Source organism: Phaseolus vulgaris, chromosome 1 (genome assembly GCF_000499845.2).
Source record: "Phaseolus vulgaris cultivar G19833 chromosome 1, P. vulgaris v2.0, whole genome shotgun sequence".
Taxonomy (NCBI): domain Eukaryota; kingdom Viridiplantae; phylum Streptophyta; class Magnoliopsida; order Fabales; family Fabaceae; genus Phaseolus; species Phaseolus vulgaris.
Genome location: NC_023759.2, coordinates 12,752,570 through 12,774,793, shown reverse-complemented (window position 1 = coordinate 12,774,793; position 22,224 = coordinate 12,752,570). Strand labels below are relative to the sequence as shown.

The following is a 22,224-nucleotide window of genomic DNA, read 5'->3' as shown; positions in this document are numbered from 1 at the left end:
TTATTAGGAAAGTTGATTTCAGAATCCTTCACAATTTAGGAATAATACATCAAATTTTAATAAAACTTAATATTGATACTGGTCATTATTCAACACTGCTGTGTGCTAGCTCAGCAATATCAATTTACATGTTTTAATTACTGGGATGAAAATTTGAGTGACAATGCTGTCAATCTTGAATCAATAAATTGTCATTTCCCTCTACAACAAAGGAACAAAATATTTGAGATATTCTTTTCCCGTCATTTCTTTTTCACTTTTTTTGTCTACATTACAACAGTGATGGCTACACTTAATAGGTTGGCATATATCATAGAGCTGTTACCAGCGTAAAGCAAGCATTTGATGTTCGCTTGCGTTTAGAACCCCAACAGAAATCTAGCTTGTCAATTTTCTTTTTCGTCCCTAGAAAGCCTTGACAATTTGCTGCACCACAGTTGCATTTAACCTCTGGACCAAATTGCACAAATCTACAAAGCCAACAAACCAGATAATGTTAAACCTCTATTGTTGGAAGTTGCAGAGAAAAGATCCGACAGAGTAAACAAAGTTATCTGATAGATACCCATTAGTTAGTTATGTTACTAGTTTAGTTGGGTTAGATAGTAAAAAACATACAACGACATATGTTAGAAAGGAGAATGGGCCTGCAGCTAATTCACGACCACTACTGGCTAAAGCACACGAACGACTACGTTTGTGTTGTTTAAGTAGGGGCAGTCTTCGGATTTCGCCCCATTTTATCATAGATGGCCTCATTTTTCACTCACCTACCATTGAAGGCTAAAAGACATTGGTCTCTTCTCTCTTCAAGCAAGCTTGCTAACCTAGAGCACCAAATTGTGTTTCTGCCCTATGCATGGCACACTGGTTAGTTTCATGCCAACGCATGGCATTCAGAAGGAGTTTAACGCCAACATGGCACTTGAGTGAAGTTTTTGACCAACCCATACCACTCTAGTGGAGTCTCCAACTAACCCTCACACTGAAACTAAGAAACTTCATTCTTTGGTCTCTGAAAGTCCACATCTACGGTATACGGACACTGTTTAACATGGTTAACCCTTGTTTAATTAAAAACGTATATTTTTGTTACCTTTACACGTCAACAACTTTTCAAAACTTAAACAATGCAGACAACTCCATAGATGTAGAAGAGGTAGCGTAGAATATAAAATAAAATAACGTCTCATTTTTTTTGGTATGCAATCATAGAAAAAAAAATATAGGTTGGTCAAAATGGTGTGAATTCATAAACTTTATTTATTATTTTACTCATTTCATTAGAATTTCTCTAATTGTAATGCAACTCTCGTGTCCTATATTTGAAACATTAAGTGTCCGAGTGTCCTGTATTTCCATGTCAGAGTTTAAGCTATAGGTTCGCATCCTTTGTGATGTGTTTTATTTATTTCTAAGGGTCTGTGTTTTATACTATATTCTTTCTTTCATGTATATAGGATGAGGAATAATTCTTCTAAAGATATATTATCATATGAGAATATCTTTTTTATGTAAAAAGAAGTCTAATCATCTAAAGAAGTAATTAAACAAATATATCAGATTCAGATCTCTAAAAGATCTCGATTATCACATCATTCTTTTTCAAAATTATTGCTAAACCAACATCACAAGCATGATCAACATTAATGGATTGTTATTGTCCAATCACATTGATTATTACAAGATTATTATTATTATTATTATTATTGTCTTTGTTATTATTATTCTTAAAATCACCATTAATGTCATGATGATCAGTGTCACTAGTAAAAACCACTGCAACAACTACTGCTAACATCATCAACGTCATGGTCACTACTGCAACCACTACTACCATCATCATCTTCACCATCCTTAACACCACCACTACCAATGTCCATACAGTGATAGCTGTGGCAGTCATTGCATTGGTGGCAAATATGGCAATGGTGGCACTAACAAGAACGGTGGTGATAATAACAATCATGATAATGATGGACTAATAACAATCTCCAAAAAAATAGTGTACTAATTGAAATATTTTTTATTTGTTTAGTGAATATTATAGAAATTTGATCTTACGTATTTTAATGCATTTTGTCCCTTTCCATTTGAGAGTCAAAATTATTCATTACCTAAGAAAGGCATTCTCATGATGCTTAAGGGCAAGAAATGGGCATCGGTCGATCAACCAAAATTGCAAGAAACTCTAAAATTTAAATAGCTTTCTTTAATGAAAGCAAAGCCACGAAAAAGAGCTTGCGCAAAAGCTTACCGTATTTACTATTTGGTAGAGATAAGAAACAGAGGGCTAAAGGCTACCTACCCTAAATGCAGGACAGAATGTCACTTAATATCTGCCAAGTTTTGTTGTCAACAGGATTAGCTAAATCCCTGATTTATTTCTTTCTTACTGATGGCCCTGTAATTTCTCTATAATATTTACTTGCACAGATTTACGTACATTTGAACAGCTGATTTACTAGCCGTTTTATTTCATGAATTGACAGACTTGCACAGTTGTAAATTAGGCAAAGTATCCTTATATAGTTATAGACTAAGTTTCCTTGCATAACATTAAAAATTCTCATTAAATGGGGTCTCTCGATGATGAGAGGTATTCAATCAGATTTGATATGGTACCAAAGCTTCAGAACATATTTGTCACCCGGATCATCTACTAATTTGATTTTGGTTGGATACTTAGTACATGATAACTACAACATTTCTTTCTCTATGAAATGCTTCTCTTGTACAAGTGTCGAGGAAAATGATCATGAAGGGAGCTAAAGTGGGAAGGCTATTTCCTCTGCAATTCCTAGAACCTTGTTTTTGGCCAATTAATAATCGGAGTGAGGTGCAGCATAAGATATTAGACCACCCTAACACTCAAATTTTAAAATATTTGTTTCTGCATGGCTTTCTTTGAAATAATTATGATCCTAAATTGTCTAATAGTTATTTCATGAAACTAGGCAAAAGCAAGATTCTTACCCCTCTCCTCATGGTAATCATGTTACCAAATGTTCTAAGAGTTCATAGTTATGGGGTATTTTGCCAAGTGCTTCTCATGGTTATTATAAGTATTGTGACGTTTGTTGAGATTATAGTCAATTCACATGAGTATAGTTTCTTCGCCACAAGGATGAGCTATTTCACATTTTAGACATTTGTTTCCTATGTTCAGTATTAGTTTTCTAAATGTCTAAATTTTATGATATAACAATGGTGGTGGATGTCTCATAAATTTCTCAAATTCATGTCCTTGTACACCTCAATATATTGGAATGGCTGAGAAAGAACCGTCATTTTTTGGATGTTGTATGCACTTTGCTTCTAGAGTCCTTGATGCCTTCTAAATTTTGGGTAGAGACTTTATCAATTGCTGTTTATCTTATTAATTGTTCCCATCAGAAGTTCTGGAATTTGTGTCCCCCATATTATCAGCTATTTGGTCCAGAATTGAGTTAACATAATTTACATCTATATGGTTGTTTTGTTCATGTACCATCTTTTTAAATAGGATTCTCTCAACGATGAGCTATTTAGACAAATTTTATGTATGTCACCATAGAGAATTGTCTACTCTCTCTCAACCAAAGATTAAAAGGGAACGATCAAATTTACCTGTAATCATATGTTAATGGCTCTCCAACTTCTATTGAACGAGCAGCAAATACACCCACACGAGTTTCGCCATCTACTTGCCTAAAAGAAACCACATAAGTTTATACCTAAATATAAAAGGGATGTAGCCAATAAATAGATAAATATATTCATTTTGTTAATTGACAGCAAATATGCCCAATTATTGTCATACAACATATCTGCAAAGAAGGAGCTTATCATAAAGAAGAAAACCTACTAATTAACGATGTTACATGTTAATAACTTAAGCAGAAGAGTATAGACCATTTCATCAATACAGCAGTAAAGGTTTATAATATAAACATTTTTTTAGGTGGGCATGGTCCTTAGTGCTTAAAAATTAATCAGGACCTAAGTAAAGAATTCTATATTAGCATCCATACATATTCTAAGCTGAGAACGTGCAAAAGTAAGATCACGGTATAAGAAAAGAAAGGTGTCTCATAGGTGAGCATTAACAAACACTTGTAGAGTAATATGGAACATACAATTCACTTGTGCAGGAAATGGACTGCCTCATTTCCCTTCATACTTCCTGCTAAAAGCCTAAAGTAACTATTTCTCCTGATGTTTGTCAAGCTATTAATTTAAGTTGCATGTGCACCGAGATGCCAAATCCTCCCATGCTACATATAACAAACTTTGGTCAACCTTGCTCCATAAATAAATTTGTCCCTCCTCTGCAAACTGTTAGGCACAAGCAAATACAACTCGCTGACAATAAGACAAGATTACTGGGAGGAGGTTTAAAAATAATAACTAAGGATATAGTTGTAAGATAGCTTTTACAGCTAAGAGTTTGTTTAGCAAATAAAATCCCTTTTATAGGAAGCTTAGAGGGAAAAGGAGTTAGTTTTGGGAGTTTAAAGAGTTTTGTAACTGAAATAGTCTTGTGGAGAGGAGAGTGCTCCTTCGTATATTTTGTTGTACATTTGGTGAAATAAAGAGGTTCAGATTTTCCATTCATTGTTTTTCTCTTAAAGTAGTGTTGCTTCCTAACAACTTTAGTCTGACATTCCAGATCTGAGTGCATAATGGAAAACATAGGGGATGCTTTGGAGAAATAGGCCAACGAATAGAGGAAGGAAATTGCAGACATGATGTCTCTGGTGAAAGAAAACATACACATGAGAGAGATAAAGGAACTACTTCTTGAGGTCAAGAAAAAAGAAACTGTCAGATGGAGGAGAAAAATAAGTCAATAGGGGCAAGAGAGGACATCAACAACAATGGATTTAATAAGGCCAAGGAAGAATCATTTCACCCTAAGGTGAAAAAGGTGGAGCTGCCCATGTTTGAAGGGAATGATCCACAAAGTTTCGAAGTTCAAAACATCAAAGAATCAGAAAAATTACATCTAGCCTTCAGTGGAATGGAAAGAATTCAGGCCGTTGGTTCAAATTCTGGGGACAAAAAACCAAAAACCCTTCTTGGAAATATCTTGCAACAACACTGTTAAGAAGATTTGTTGCAATAAGACAAACCAAGAGAGTGGAAGATTTCATCAAGGATTTGAAATCTTGGTTGTCTCAAGACAATCAAACATCAGAAGATCAATTGATGGGGTATTTCTTCACATGGAAACATCAGAATATACAAAATCAGGTTTCGCCCGCATGACTCAAAAGACCAAAATCAAGCTATAGAAATTTCATATGATGTGGAGGAGACTATGAAGGATACCCAACACATTAGCATAATCAAGAACCTAATTAAAGTTTTCATTATCAAGGTGGGAGACGAATTGTATCTCGAACATACCATCAATGAAGCACACCCAGTACACACTTGTCCAATGGGTTAGGACAAACATGGCATGGGAGTTGGAAATCTTTCTCTGGTTGACAGTGGCCAAGTTTGGTAAGAGCCAGGAATTAGAGAAACTAGAAATCTTTCATACCTTGAATACGTCAAGAGAAGGGATGGTCCTTTTAGTTGAAGATGAACTTATTAATGAAGCGGGATAGAGTGCAATTAGAGGTAGAGGAAGAGGATTTTTGTTGAAAGAAAGGAGGATGAACATCAAGAGTTATATTATAAGTGGTTGAAGTTATCAACTTGCTAGGCTAGGGTATGACTCGACCACAAATAAAGAAATTACATGGGGAAAGACATGGTCAAAAGGTTTTGATTATAATTGATATTGGTACACAATTTGGAATTAAAGATTGATCTAACAAATTCATATAAGGTTACATTGGGAGATGAGTACAGAAAGCAAACTCGAGGCCAATGAAACAACTTGAATATGAAGATGGGGGATTATAATTTTTTATGGGAGATTTTTTTATACAAATTAGGGGGAGTAGATATCATTTTGGGGATGACTTGGTTAGCCACTTTAGGAGACGTCAAAGTCAATTAGAGGACCCTTACTATAACTCTTTTCTCATTGAGATCAAAGGGTTAAAATCAAAGGTGATCCTAGTTCATCTAAGGCTCTTATTCATTCCAAAGCATTGTTGAAGTTAACAGAAATAGAAGGTATTAACCTTTGGATAGTAGAAGCACAAGGCACAAAAAATTTAGAGAAGCATTAAAGGGAAGTGTCTATAGTTTTGCTTCTTGCAACCAAGGATGGGCAACTTCAACAAATCCTAAAAGCATATAGTATTTGAAGAACCTAAAGGTTTACCTCCTACTAGGGCAATAGACCATGACATTCCTATCAAACCAAGAACAAATCAAGCCCTTGCAAGTATCTTCATTTTCAAAAATATGAGATAGAGAAGCAAGTAGCAGCAATGTTGACAATTGGCATCATCCGTCCTTGCAACAATCCATACTCAAACCATGTGCTTTTAGTAAAAAAAAGATAGGAGTTGGAGATTCTGTATTGACTACAAAACCTTAAATAAATTTCAGATAAATTCCTCATTCCTAAGATGGAAGAATTTTTAGATGAATTATATGGAGTTAAATATTTTTCTAAAATAGACTTAAAGGGCAGACTATCACCAAATTAGGATGTATGAGCCAGAAGATATATGCACAAAACAACTTTTAAACAACATCAAGGGTTATGATTTTTCGGTTATGCCTTTTGGTTTAACTAATGCCCCACCCAACTGCTTTTCAATGTGTAATGAATTCAGTTTTAAAACCATTTCTTAAATACTTTGTTGTTTGACGATATTTTACTAAAATAGACTTAGGGATAGGCTATCACCAAATTAGGATGTGTGAGCCAGCTATACACAAAACAATTTTTAGACCACATAAAGGGCATTATGGATTTTCGGTTATGCCTTTGGGTTTAATTAATGCCCCAACTACTTTTCAATGTGCAATTATTCACTTTAAAACCATTTCTCAAAAGATTTGTTTTGGTCTCTTTTGACGATATTTTGATATACAACAAAACATGGCAAGACCACCTTCACCATGTGAGGCAAGTGATGGAACCCTGCAACAAGAATGTTGTGACTAGCAAGAAAAAAAAAGTTGTTTTGGGAGACAAGAAATAGGTATTTGTTCATGTTATTTCATAGCAAGAACTTTCCACGAACCCTTAAAAGATTGAAGCCATAATGCAATGGCTTATTCCAAAAACTAGCAAAGTCATGAGAGGTTCTTCTGGAACTAACAAGGTATGATCAACATTTATACGAAATAGCCAAACATTTGATAGCTCTATTAAAAAATGAAATTTTGAGTGAACTCAAGACAACCTGAGTGCATTAAAACATATGCAAGCAAGAAGCTATTACTACTCCTCCCCTAGTGATGTCTGATTAATGTAAGCCTTTCTCCATAGAATGTGAGGCTTCAGGAAAAGGATTGAGGGTGGTTTTATTTTGTTGCATAATATAGGAGAATTATTATGTAATTAAGTGCAGATTTTATTCTCTATTTATTAGGACATATTTGTTAGTGATTTGATTTGATTTATACAAATTTAATCATCCATTATTTCTTACTTTCATTACCTATTATTTTCTTCTTTAATTAGGTTGTAAACAGCATATAAATTGAGACTGTAATCACATTTGTAAATCACATCAGAAATACATTCCATCTATTTTTTTCTATTTCTTTCAACTTGGAATCAGAGCTCTTGATCCGGGAGACTCTACTTCTACAATTCTTTTTTTCAGCAGCCTTCATTGCTGCAGTTACTTTTCTGGGCAGCATTCATTGTTGCAATTACTTTTTTGAGCAACATTCATTTCTGCAATTACTTTTTTGGACAGTCTTTATTCCTGTAATTTTTTTCCCCTTCGTTGACGCACTACCACTTTTTGTTGTTGACCGTCACTACCACCGTCAGCCGACCGCCACCTACCGTCGACCACCGTCGTTGACCAACGTTGATCGCCACTGCCGGAAAAATTTTCCAACGTATTTTTTTCAAACAAAACCACCACCAGTTTTTTCCTACAAAGCCTAATCGATTTTGTCTTATTGTTGTCAACTCTTACCAATGTCAACTAAAAATACAACCCCTCTTAGCTCCAATGATTTGGAGGTGTTGCAAAGCAACTATCGTCTCGATGAAAACAACTACCTGCAATGGGCCCAGTTGGTTCGTGCTACTCTCAAGGGAAGGAAAAAATTGAATCACCTAGAAGGGAACCCTCCAGCCAAAACTGGTTCTACATATGAAGATTGGGACGATGAAGACTCTCTCATCATGACCTGGTTATGGAATTCTATGACACCAGAGATTAGCCGAAATTATGTTCTTCTCCACTGCTAAGGAGATTTGGGAAAACCTTTGTCAAACATACTCTTTGAAGAAAGATATTGTAGCATGTTACAAGATAGAAAACAAGATCTTCTATACTAGCCAAGGGAGACTGTCAGTAACAAGCTACTAGGGTATGTTGAATGGTTTATGGATCAAATTAGATCAATATCAAAATTTGAAAATGAAGTGCACATATGACTTTATCGCACTAGCACAATTCCTTGAAAGGATGCAAATAATTAAATTTCTTTCTGGATTGAACTCTAAATTTGATCCAATTAAGATTCAGATTTTGGGTAAGAAAAAACTTCCTCCTCTGTCGAAAGTTTTTCACATTGTACGAGGGAAAGGGACTCAGAGGTCAGTAATGTTGGATGGGGGCAACTCCGTTGATAGTTCAGCTCTGGCTGTTGGCAACTCTGTTGATAATTCAGCTCTGGCTACTGGCAAGAGCCTTATAAAAGGTCCATTTTGTTCATTTGGAAAGCCTCCCACAAAGGTTAATCGTGATGATCGTTGGTGCAATTATTGTAAGAAGACGGGTCATACTAAGGAAAGGTGTTTCAAACTTCATGGAAAGGAGAAGATCTTGGAACGTACTGGAGGATTCAAAGGTACCATACAAAGGCATGCTAATCAGGCATCATCTAACTTTGAAACTCAAATAGCATAGGAGATCCCATCACTAAACAAAGAAGAATTGGAACATTTACAAGCTCTCATGAACTCTCTTAGTAAGACTTGCTCTTGTTCTTTAACCATGAGTGGTAAGAGTTCAAGCTTCTTATCCTTTAATGCTTATAGTACTGAGAATATTTGGATTATAGACTCTGGTGCTACTGATCATATGACACCTCATTCCTCTTGTTTTTCATCCTACAATGCCTTATCTTGTAACCAACATATTCCTGTTGTTAATGGTTCCAATACCCCCATTACTGGTCGTGGTAACATCCACCTCCAACCTTCCTTTCCTTTAAAAAATGTGCTTCATGTTACCAATCTATCTAATAACCTTTTGTCTATTCATAAGATTATCCAATATTTAAATTGTGCAGTGATATTTTTATTTCTCATTGTGTTTTCGAGGATCTTGCCACAGGGAGGACGATTGGATTGGCTAAAGAGCAGGGCGGGTTATATTACTTACAACAAGAAGAAAATAAAAAGTGTTGGACTACAGGCACACACTTCTAGTCTTTAGCAAGGCACAAAATCTTGGTCATCTTCTCATATATGACTTCAACACAAACGTCTTGGTCATCCTCCTTTTAGTACCTTAAAGTCCTTATTTCCTGTTTTATTTACAAAATTATCATTTGAGTCTTTTCATTGTGATGTTTGTCAGTTTGCTAAACACCATAGAACAACTTTTTCTCCAAATAATAATAGAAGTTCTAAACCTTTTGATCTTATTCATTCAAATGTATGGGGACCTTCACCAATTCGTAATATCTCGGATGCAAAATGGTTTGTCATTTATTAATGATTGTACTCGAGTTACCTGGATATTCCTCATGAAAGATAGGTCTAAAGTATTTCACTTGTTTGTAAATTTTTACCAAATGATTCAAACACAATTTGAAAGTCCAATTAAGAGATTGTGTTCTGATAATGGAAAAGAATATGTGAACCAAAACTTTTCTAAGTTCCTTAAGGAAAATGGAGTTGTTCATGAATTAACTTGTGTGGACTCTCCTCAACAAAATGGGGTTGCTGAAAGGAAAAATCGTCATCTCCTTGAAGTTACTAGAGCTTTACTTTTCCAAACTTTTGTTCCTAGTTCTTATTGGGGGGAAGCAATCCTGACCACCACTTATTTGATCAATAGATTACCCTCTCAGGTTCTAGAGGGTGTTAGCCCGATTAGCTTATTACCACATTTTATCCTTTTATTCCTATTATGACTAGTCTTCAGACTCGTGTCTTTGGTTGTGATGCTTTAGTCCATGTTCATAGTCTTTATCGAGTTAAGTTCGATCCTCGCGCCATCAAATGTGTATTCATCGGTTATGCCCCCCACAAAAAGGGGAACAAATGTTATCACCCTCAGAGTCGTAAAGTTTATATTTTCAAGGATGTCACCTTCGATGAAACAGAGTCTTTCTTTCCTAATTCTCAGCTTTAGGGGGAGAGTATTCAAGAAGAAGCTGAGAACCTTGAGTTGTCACCTTTTCCATTGTTGCAAGATTCCATTCTTAGGGACAATGAAAAAGGCCTTATGCCAGAGAAGAATAATGAAGACAAATACTTTGGAAAACAATATCAACGAAGGCAACAAGAACCCGTCTTGGTCAAACAACAACTTCAATTGTCTGAACCGAAGGTAAGTACTCATACCTATGAGACTCTTGAGGACACCTTAAATGAAAATAACCTAGATGATTTACCTATTGCCTTGAGAAAAAAAAAAGATCTTGTACCAAATATCCTATATCCCAATTTGTGTCTACAGAAAAACTTTCTATACAGCACCAGAGTTTTCTTTCAACTATTGATTCTATCATAATCCCTATATCAGTACAAGAAACCTTAAAAGATGAGAATTGGGTTCGAAACATGAATGAAGAAATGAGGGCATTAGAAAAGAATGAGACTTGGGAGATTGTAGAGAAACCAAAGGATAAGAAGGCAGTGGGTTGTCGGTGGATATACACAGTTAAGTATCAGTTTGATGGCACATTGGATCGATATAAGGCAAGGTTGGTTGCAAAAGGGTACACTCAAACCTATGGGATAGATTATGAGGAGACTTTTGCTCAGTGGCAAAAATGAATACAGTTAAAATTATTCTCTCCTTGGCAGCACACTTTGGTTGGGAGATGCATCAATTTGATGTTAAGAATGCCTTCTTGCATGGAAGCTTCGAGGAAGAAGTATACATGGAGATTCCACTTGGTTATGGTGCTATTAATGAAGGGGATGAGGTGTGCAAACTTGAGAAGGCCCTATATGGTCTTAAACAATCACCTCGTGCTTGGTTTGGAAGGTTTACTCAAGCTATGGTATCTGTGGGGTACCGACAAAGCCAAGGTGACCATACTCTGTTTATAAAACATTCTGAGAATGGTAAACTCACTCTACTTTTGGTTTATGTAGATAATATGATTATTACAGGTGATGATGAGATTGAAAAACAAAATTTGAAAGAGAGATTGTCTGCTCAATTTGAGATAAAGAATCTTGGGAAGCTGAAGTACTACCTTGGAATAGAAGTTGCTTACTCGAGACAGGGCATCTTTATTTCTCAAAGGAAATACATCCTTGATCTTCTCAAAGAGACCGGTAAGTTGGGTTGTAAGACCACTGGAGTGTCAATAAAGCAAAATCATAGGATTGGAAATGATAAGAAAAACCCAAAAGTAAAGAAGACACAATATCAAATACTTGTGGAAAAACTCATTTATTTATCACTCACTAGGCCAAACATAGCCTATGCAGTTAGTGTGATTAGCCGATCTATGCATGATCCAAGAGAAAGACACTTGTAGGCAATAAATAGAATTATTCAATACTTAAAAGCCTCTCCAGGGAAAGGTTTGCTATTCAAAAAGGGAGAAAACTTATCCATGAAAGTATATACTAATGTTGATTATGCAGGATCAATTATTGATAGGAGATCCACCACAGGCTATTGCATGTTCTTGGGTGGAAACCTGGTGACATGGAGTAGCAAGAAACAAAATGTAGTTGCAAGATCAAGTGCAAAGGCAGAATTTAGAGTCATGGATCAAGGGGTTTGTGAACTACGATGGATGAAGATCCTACTTGATGACCTCAAAATAAAATATGAAGCTCTTATGGGTTTGGCATGTGATAATAAGCCCGCTATCAATATTACACACAATCCAGTTCAACATGATCGAATAAAGTACATAGAGATAGACCGACATTTTATTAAGGAGAAGTTGGATAATGGTCTTATAGCCACTGAGTACATCCCTTCAAGAGTCCAATTGGCAGATATGTTTATGTTAGGATCCCAAACAGAAAACCCAGAATCCCTCCCAAACACAACAAGAAGAAAGAAAACTCTGTTTTATTACAGTGCAGAACAGAACACCCAAAAGGGTTACAAAGGAGAATAGCTCCTTTCACACAGGTTTAATCCTGTCAACTTCTTACAACAATTCCGATCCCCTTCCCCACAGCAGGTTGGTCTTTATTTAATGACCCCCTCACCACAACTAACTAACCCAACAACTAACTAACCCGCTCAACCCTTATTTTTAAATTTCATTCTATGATACACCCTCCCAGTGCTGTCTTTATTTTCCTGCCTAACATTACTCATTTCTGACAAAACAACCTTGTCCTCAAGGTTGAAATCAGGTCACTGCTCCTTGATGTTCTTTTTCCAAATCTTCCTCAATCTGTCCCCACCCAGAATGATTCACCTTTGTAGGGTCTTCCTCATCTTCTGCGCAAATGATAACCCTCAAATTCTTTTCGGGGCAGCGATGTCCGGGACCGTACGCCCCTCCACAATGGAAACATCTTCCCTCTTCCCTTCTTCTCACATATTCGGGATAGGGAAGGGTCCTGGACCCCCTGTTTCTGGATCTTTCTCCTGGCCGAAACTCTCTATTGGAAGAAGAAGACTCATTCCTTGCTGTGCTAGCCAAACTAGACGAGACTGGCCCACTATTTCCCTTATGCAAATCTGTGTGGCATGTTATCCCGGTGCTTCCTTGATAATGCAGAAAAGACGCATTATTCCTATGCTCAAAACTGCTAATTTTTTCTTCCCTAAAGGACTCCTCAACATCCAGCGCAATCTCCATGGCTCTCATCAATTCTTTGGGGTCGTGCGGTCTGATTTGGTTACGAATCTTGGACTGTAATCCAGAAAAAAAATACCCAAGCAGCCGTTCTTCCCCAATTTGTGGTGCTTGTGACACTAACAACTCAAAATCTTGAATGTATTCATCAATTCTTCCACATTCTGTTTGATCTTTGCCAGCTTCTCAAAAACAGAACTTCTCTCCTTTCCCCCAAACCTCCTATTCAGCGCCATGGAAAACTCTTCCCAAGAAGGATTCTTGGAGTTCTTTCTCCAAAAACTGAACCAAGGACTGGCGCTTCCCTCCATACTGATGAAGGCCAGTTTTAATCTTTCACCAGCTGTCACATTCTGCACCTCAAAGAATTTTTCAGCTCTGGCCAGCCAACCCATTGGGTCCCCGCCCTCAAAAACCGGTAATTCCACTCTCCTACCCCACGACTTCATCTCTCCTTCATTCATCTTTTCCCATTGGCTATCCTGTCTTGATGGTTCCTCCACTCTTTCCTCACCATTCACCGAACTCTCTCCCCCTTCCGACCTTCTATCTCCTTTCTTGAGATCCCGCAACATTTCTTTGATTTCTTTCAACTCCAGCATGCCTTCTTTCAACCCCAGAATTTCTGCTCTTATTTCAGCATTCCATTTCAATTGCTCGCTGGTAAATTTCTCTACTGCTGCCATCCTCTGTTCCATCTTTTCTTCCTCACTCTCTGTTTTTTTTAGATCCGGCAGGTCGGACCAAACTGTTAGGATCCCAAACAGAAAACCCAGAATCCCTCCCAAAACACAACAAGAAGAAAGAAAACTCTGTTTTATTACAGTGCAGAACAGAACACCCAAAAGGGTTACAAAGGAGAATAGCTCCTTTCACACAGGTTTAATCCTGTCAACTTCTTACAACAATTCCGATCCCCTTCCCCACAGCAGGTTGGTCTTTATTTAATGACCCCCTCACCACAACTAACTAACCCAACAACTAACTAACCCACTCAACCCTTATTTTTAAATTTCATTCTATGATACACCCTCCCAGTGCTGTCTTTATTTTCCTGCCTAACAGTTTACTAAGGGACTTTCCACAAAACAATTCAAAGATCTTACTTGCAAGCTGGGAATGATAGATATACATTCAATAGCTTGAGGGAGAGTGTTGCATAATCAGGAGAATTATTCTGTAATTAAGTACAGATTTTATTCTTTATTTATTAGGACAGATTTGTAGATGATTTAATTTGATTTGTACAGTTTTAATCATCCATTATTTCTTACTTTCATTACCTATTATTTCATTCCTTAATTAGGTTGTAAACAGTCTATAAATTAAGACTGTAATCACATTTGTAAATCACATCAGAAATACATTCCATCTATTTCTTTCAACTTATTCCAAGACAAAATTTCCTTCCTTAATTAGGTTGTAAACAGTCTATAAATATAGACTGTATTCACATTTGTAAATCACATCAGAAATACATTCCATCTATTTCTTTCAACTTATTCCAAGACAAAAAGACCCATAGTTTATTTCAATAAGGGTTTAGCATAAACATCTCACCAAATCTATATATGAAAAATAGCTTATGTCTCTAGTCTTAGCTATTCAACATGGTGTCCTTACTTCTTGGGACAAACATTCATAGTGTATACACATATCAGAAAAGGCACGTGTTAGTACAATGTATCACAACTCAGAATCAACAAAACTAGCTAGACAAGTTATTAAGGAATGAATTTGACATCATTTATAAAGTGGGAAAAGCAAATTGAGTAGTGATCACCTTACAAAGGGAAGAAGACAAGAAGTTGAAGCCCATATCTAAACCTTTTTGGCAATATATTGCATCTATTGATGAGGACATTAATCTTAATATGGTTTTGTCAAAAATAAAGGAAGATGTTTAACCAAGGATCCACTAAAAATAAAAATAAAAGAGACCATATTTGAGAGAGTTTGAATCACACCTCTGTTACGCTCTCATATTTTTAGTGTTAGAATTTTGATACAATGAGTAGAAGGAAGAGCAAATATCAAAAGCCAAAACAAGAGTCCTAGGTAAAGAGATAGGTACAACTCATAGGCATTGCATGTAGTAGTTTTCCAATACAACTACTTACTACCTATATTTAATACCTATTCTAACATATCCAAACCTCCACCCCCATTAAACTTTGTAACATGATTGATTGTATTACAAAGGAAGATTAGTGTTGGCAAGATCGTCTCAATGGATTCCTAAGTTACTACAACAATTTCATACCGAGAGACATTCAGAAATATGTCGCACTTTTCACCATGACGAAGTATGTGGCAGCCTATCATGTATGCCAATGTAGTTAATATTTGACTTCATCTCCAACAAGGCTTTTGCAACCCTTATTAATACCTAATGTCACAAGGGAAGATGTTAATATGGATTTCATTGTGAGCCTACCTAAATTTAAGTGTTTGGTACTATCTTGGTGGTGGTAGATAGATTGAGCAAGTATGGTCATTTCATCTTAGTAAACACCCATATTCAGCTCTCTCTATTGCTGAAATATCAATCTAGGAAATAATTCGTTTTCATGGGGTACCTAGTTCAATTGTTACTAATCACAACCCAACATTTACAAGTTTATTTTGGCTGAAGTCATTTAGGCTACAAGACGCCAAGTTGAGGATGAGTACCAACCTTCCACCACCAACTATCAAATGGACAAACCAAGGTCCTCAATAAGACCTTAAAAACATATCTATATTGTTTTCATTTTAAGCAACCAAAAGTTTGGAAAAATACTGGTACGATATCAGTTTCCAAAGTGTCCTTAATTGCACTCCTTTTGAGGTGGTGCATGGTCATCCTCCTCCTTCAACATACCTGAAAAAACTTTGGTGGAAGGTGCGACGCATGACCTTATGAAAAGAGATGACACTTTGAGACATTTGAAGCTTCATTTGCAAAGAGCAAAAGCTCAAATGACAATTCAAGCTAATGTTTATCACAAATTTTCCAAGATCAAACTAAGTGATTGGGTGTATCTAAAAATTTGGCCACATAGACAAATCTTTGTGTCTAATAAACTTCCCAAATTGTTAGCAAGTTACTACAGACCATATTGTTTCTTTAGCAAATCGATGAAGTGGCTTTCAAATTAGAGTTACCACAACAAACTCAAATTCATCTGGTGTTTCAAGTATCTTAAGAAGGCCATCAGGTAACACTTTGGGGAAGTTGCTCTACCTCTAAAATTGCAAGGAACTACAAAATTGTTCCTTCAATCTTACATTCAAGGAAGACACAAGATCACCAAAAATATTACTTCAATACAACAAGTGTTAGTGCAATACAAAGGAAAACAACTAAGGAATGGATGTGGGAAGATTTATCTACTATTCAAAATCAATTTCCTAATTTTAACCTTGAGGACAAGGTTAATTCTGAGGAGGGTGGCATTGTTAAGAAAAAGCAAATGCAACATGTTGACACTAAAACAGGGTTACAAGATAAGAGGAGATTTAAAAACAATAACTAAGAATACAATTGTAGGGTAGCTTTTACAACTATGAGTTTGTTAGTAGCTAGGATCCCTTTTAGAGGAAGCTCAGAGGGAAAATCGTTAGTGTGGGAGTTTTAAGAGTTTTGTAATTGGAATAATAATGGAAAGGAGAGTGCTCCTTTGTATCTTTTGTTGTACATTTGGTCAAATAAAGAGGCTCAAATTTTCTATTCATTGTTCTTCTCTAAAATAGTGATGTTTCATAACACCAACAAACTTCAAAAATAATTCAATTAATTGGAACCGCTGAATCCAATCAGCCCATGTTTTGGATAAGACTTAAGCGAATATAATTTATCCATCTAACAATTTGTGAAGCAAAGTAGTCATAATGGTCTTAAAGAGTCAAATATATGTTCAATCTCATTTAGAATATAGCAGCATAGTTACAGAACACCAATTGATAAACTAACAAAACATAATATTGAACACAAATCACACACCAAATAGCAATATACAAGCTACCCTACGAAGAGTGCCCTATCTACAAACTAAAAAATACACTATAATGAATGAAGACAGGGAAATGGTAATTGGTAGGATTGTGTTTCACAATGTATAACAAGAAAAATACTCCCTCCAGCCTTTTCTATAGGCTTAATTAACTAATTCATTAGGATTTAAAAACTGAGTTAATTTGGTTAATGTCGTAAATTTGTTATAAATTTATTGGTTCTCCAAAATTATCCTTAAAATTAACAAGACATTTTTTTCAAATATTTTATGTTTTAATTTTTTTAATCTCACATCATGTGTGTGTATATTTATATTTATATTTATATATATATATATATATTGCTTTAATTTTTACTAGCTATGCATGTGAATAATCAAAGTAAATTTTAAAAAATGCTCTATATACAAAACAAAGTTAAACTCCCAAAGTGCCTAATACATTGACATACTTTACTTACAATTAATTGAACTCAGAAAAAATGACTGGTAAAGGAAATTTTATGAAAAAATAATTAATGTGGAAGACATGCCAGATTGGGTTTATAAAAAGGACCAAATCAAACATTGCATTTGGTTCTTCTAAAAAGGACCGAAGGACATAATTCGCTATTTTAGAAACAGATCACGACAAAAGATAGCTTATGGAATATTGCAGAATTCAAAAGAAATCTAATAATCTAAGAAATGCATCCCATGTCCTTTTGTCTCGATTAACAAAGAAGATACGTGATTGACAGCATAAATGTTATCTATACCAGCCACTTTCTAAGAAGTTGAAAAGAAAAACCAGTTCAGTATCTGATCTAAAACATGCATACGAAGCACATCCTATTTGAGTACATGCTGTTATCTGAGATTGTTTACGGGTTTCTTTGGGAGGGAATAAGCACACCATTATAATTAAGGGGTTTTTTTTCAAATGTCGGCAAATCTCGTGCTAAGGCTTGAGTATTCTATTAATATTCAGTTTGCCTGTAAAAAAATATTTCATTACATTAAGTAAACCAAAGTACATAATATCAGGTTATACTTCACACAAGTTTTTAATAATAATTTGGTTCACTAGGAAACAGCATATCTGTTGATTAATCTCTGAAGAGTGAGAAAATAATGCAGCCTAGGATGAGTTTGATGCTATTTGACACTAACCACTTTTCCAAAACACAGTTGGGATCGCAGCTATGGTTCAAAAAGCGTGAAGTATTTCCTTTGAAAGTTGCATCGATTGTGAAGTCTTTCCGAATCTCACACATGTAAAAATTATGTACACCCATGTATTTCATGTCCCAGAGCCTCTTCTCACATAAAGCATCGTCAATTACTGCAGCATAATTTTTTCTAGTTAAATGGATTAAAGGCATAGCATAAAGATATAAGCTACAGAAAACATGTGGTATAGAAGGTCATATGCTTTTAAAACTTTCCTGAATAAATGACATTTTATATTTTCTGAAGGACGTACTCAACTATGGTTACCAAAAGAAAGCAACATAAACAATGTTTGACATTATGAAACTAGAAGCCACATAGAAATATGAACTACCTTCGCCAATATACTCAACTATAAATCCACCTTTATCAATGGTTTCGGCGGCCTCCACTCCCCATCCACAATGTTCAGTCTAAAAAAAAAAGGACGTGTAATAATTTGTACCAATATTTTTTAATTCTTGAGCCTAATAGAAGGGAAACCCACAAAAAAAATATAAACATGCTTCAAAATAAAAATATATTGTGTCCATCTTGATGCAGTAAAATTTCACACCTTGACTATCTTGATCTTTTTATCCTTGCGAAATGGACGATTATTGCAATTTTCAGAGCAGCGACATGCTTTTGAGCAACTTATGCATTGAACCCTGATGGATGATATACAATAATTAATGTATAAACCTGTTGATTAAATCTTACTACTCAAGCATATTAGTATTAAATGTTCACAACCAATTACAGTGACACGTAATGTGCCACGTTATATTAAGTATATAATTGTCAGTGTACAACACTACAACCTCTTTAATTCACAGAGAGAAGGTGATCATAATTTTATAGACCAGACAAACAATATTTCTCAGTGTAATTTGTAAACACAATAGGAGTAGCAGGCATCAATATTTCTATCCTTCATGTCTGGGATCAAAAAAATTTCAACGTAAAAAAATCATTTATTTGTAGAATAAGCAATACAAAAATAACTCATCATGAATGATAATTAAAAGACCTACACTATGTCTACATCACCTACATCTACAAGAAGTTTCATCCAAAAGAAAAAAGACTCCGGTACATGTATGTACCTGCACACACAATCATCAGAACATGTAGAACTGCAACTGGTGCACCCTGCACCATCATCCACATTACTACGTTTCTTCTTTACTAAGTATATATCTGATATTAATTCAGGCTAGCAACATGATGAGCAGTGAAGTACTTAACTTGAAAACTATTAATTAGACCAAGAATAAAAATCAAGTTCTTTTACTTAACATTCTAAAAGGGCTACACAAATTCTAAATTTATTAAATATAATAGCTGCTTCCCTATAGCACACAAGAAAACAAGTAGGATACTGCGTCTTATGTGTACATATGGTGGTGGCTGCTCCATCTTACTGTCCATGTCTTTCCAGGAGGAATCGATCTTAAACTCCTCACTGATAAATGGAAGAGGCAAGCGACAAAATACTTCCTGGAAAAAGATGAGAGGAAATTTTCAAAACATATATTAACAATACTACAAAATTCTTACGCAAGAAGCTGGTTTCACTCATTCAAACATACAAGAAACCAGCATATATAATGAACAATCAAAGTCATTAAAATACAGAATCCTTCAGAAGTTTGTATTAATTAATTTAATAATATACATTCCTTTCTTTCTCAAACACGATATATATTATTCATCTTACATCCATAAATATCGAAAAAGGTCAGAACAGGATATATATATATGTAAGTGCATTAGATGTAAAATATTTTTCACAAGCCTTACCGAAATGTCACTTGTTGAAGCATCAGGCTGCCCATCCAACAAATACAACATTCCTGTCAGCCAGCCTAATCAATGAAAAATACCAATAAAAAAATAAAACTTTGAAAAGAAATATCTAAATCAAGTGAGGCTATAAAAATTGATATCAATCCAAGTAGAAGCAGTTTTAAACCTTAAAAGGCATATATTTGCACATGTGACAAGCAAGTCAATTAAAACATCAATAAAACTTACGACTGTGGAGTGACATTGGAACCATAACCAATACCGAGATATTTTTAAAAGGAAAGATGGGACGAGGTAAATAAAGAAACACAAGATTAGATATTCTAAGCAGAACAAATAACTGAATTTGAATATGAGCGGGAATCTAGCTGAAGGAGATACAGCAGGTTGCAGTATAATCAATAAGCAGAAACAGTAAAAGATTCTGGTGAAAAGAAAAAATTGACCTTCCTATCCAAGCGCCAATCAGAAGGATGCCTCCAGCAAACAGCTAGACCAGGATGATCTTTTAGCAGCAAAACTGCATCTGGCCATGGTGCACATTTATTATGGAACGCAATTTTACATCGTACACACCTCAAGTGCTTTTTTTGCTTGCAAATGAAGCATACCTGTCCATTGAAGGACTCGATAAGAGAATGGCAAGACAAGGAAGACAAAATAAGGAAAAAGACTGTGGATGCGGTTCAGTAAACAGCTTAATCCAATAACTATTCATTAAGCTCTTGTTAAATGATGAAAATTATTCAAAAGTTTGACCGTGTACTTATGGAAGAGTTTAGCACACATCAACATTATAGAACTTGTGATCAATCTCCCTTTCCACATGTGTTCATACCACCCCAAGTTCATGGCAAGACACAAATAATCTAACATTCACTGAGTGTGTTAAATATCAGCAAAATGATAAATCAAATATTACCTTCTATAAATTTCATTAGTCAGAAGAAAACAATAATTCACATGAGAAAGCATGGATAAGCTAATATCTAAAAAAAAGTGTCCATTCATCGTGTAATCCATATGTCCAAAGGCAAATCAGTGTATTAAGGAAGTGAGGGTCGATGTCAGTAGGAAAGAGACCAATGTTGCATTCACTAAAAACCTACATGCTGTGGACACTTGTATTTTTTCAGACTGGTAGCTCCAACAGAATCTTTTACACATTCAGAATGGAAGCGAGCGTCACATCCGCGAACCGAACACACTACCTCCTCACCAGGGTAGATAAAATGGCGGCAAAAACAACATTCCTCCTGAACACACGCACATACCAATTAGTTGCATGCAAAAATAATTAATCATTAATTTGAAAAAAAATTTGAAAACATAGTAAAAAAAATACCATCTTGGGAGCGCCAACAAGAAATGGATGAGAGAAGGGATCTTTGAGGCGATCCTGGAAGGCTTTGTGAGAGGCGGGCTTCTTGACCCGATCGAGTGAGCCGCGGGTGCGCTTAACAACCCGATGCTCGAAGGCAGGCTCCGAAACGAAGGCATCGGGTAGGGTTTTGACGGGAGCGTCTGCGACATCGGAGGAGCAGTGAGAGAGTGTGAGAGTCGAAGACAGAGACAGGTTCCCTAAATCTGGCATTGCCGAAATACTTAGGAGAAAGTTGCCGACAGAGGCAAAGGGAGAGAGAAAAGATGCAGAGAGGGAAAGCGAAAGATGAAGATGAAGAAGAAGAGGAAGAGGAAGATGAACAAGAAGAAATGAGCGGGAAAATGTGATTTTCAGAAGATGCAGTGAAATACCGAAAGAGGCATATCACCAATTCTATATTTACGATTCTGCCACTTCCTTGTTCCTTGCAACCTTGTCCGGTTCAATACTGAGGGGACCGCTAGTTTTGAATTTTGGTCACCAAGGACAAAAGTGGCTATTCCAAATAAAAACTAATTTGTACCTTGTTAATTAGAATAGTGGAAATATATGCACATCTGTGTTTTCCTTTTTTTTATATAATAATAAAAAAAAATTTAAAATAAATAGTTTTATCATAATTATTAAATTTAAAATAACAAAAGAATAATGATTTTACCAAATAATAGAGATGTTTCAAATGGAGTGGAGATACTTAGTGGAAATTAATGTTATTTTATTTGATATGTGAAATTTAGTGTG

The 22,224-nt window shown here is 35.6% G+C and overlaps 1 protein-coding gene across 1 annotated transcript; it reads right to left on the bottom strand.

Annotated features, from left to right (window-relative positions):
- Window positions 1-34: 34 nt before the first annotated feature.
- LOC137813600 (histone-lysine N-methyltransferase ASHR3-like) lies at window positions 35-21,842 on the bottom strand. Its single transcript, XM_068615943.1, has 11 exons — window positions 21,445-21,842; window positions 21,209-21,355; window positions 20,546-20,710; window positions 20,094-20,120; window positions 19,673-19,790; window positions 19,397-19,490; window positions 18,865-18,958; window positions 18,643-18,721; window positions 18,249-18,420; window positions 3,610-3,690; window positions 35-470 (listed from the first exon to the last, which is right to left on the bottom strand). The coding sequence occupies exons 1-11, from the start codon at window positions 21,691-21,693 to the stop codon at window positions 311-313; spliced, it is 1,386 nt and encodes a 461-aa protein (XP_068472044.1). The 5' UTR covers window positions 21,694-21,842; the 3' UTR covers window positions 35-310.
- Between the last annotated feature and the right edge of the window lie 382 nt (window positions 21,843-22,224).

Coding starts and splice junctions, on each gene's coding strand:
- LOC137813600 (XM_068615943.1), bottom strand. CDS start 21,693: ATGCCAGATTTAGGGAACCTGTCTCTGTCTTCGACTCTCACACTCTCT. Junction 21,356..21,444: donor TTGTTGGCGCTCCCAAGATG/GTATTTTTTTTA, acceptor GCGTGTGTTCAG/GAGGAATGTTGTTTTTGCCG. Junction 20,711..21,208: donor AATACAAGTGTCCACAGCAT/GTAGGTTTTTAG, acceptor TTCAATGGACAG/GTATGCTTCATTTGCAAGCA.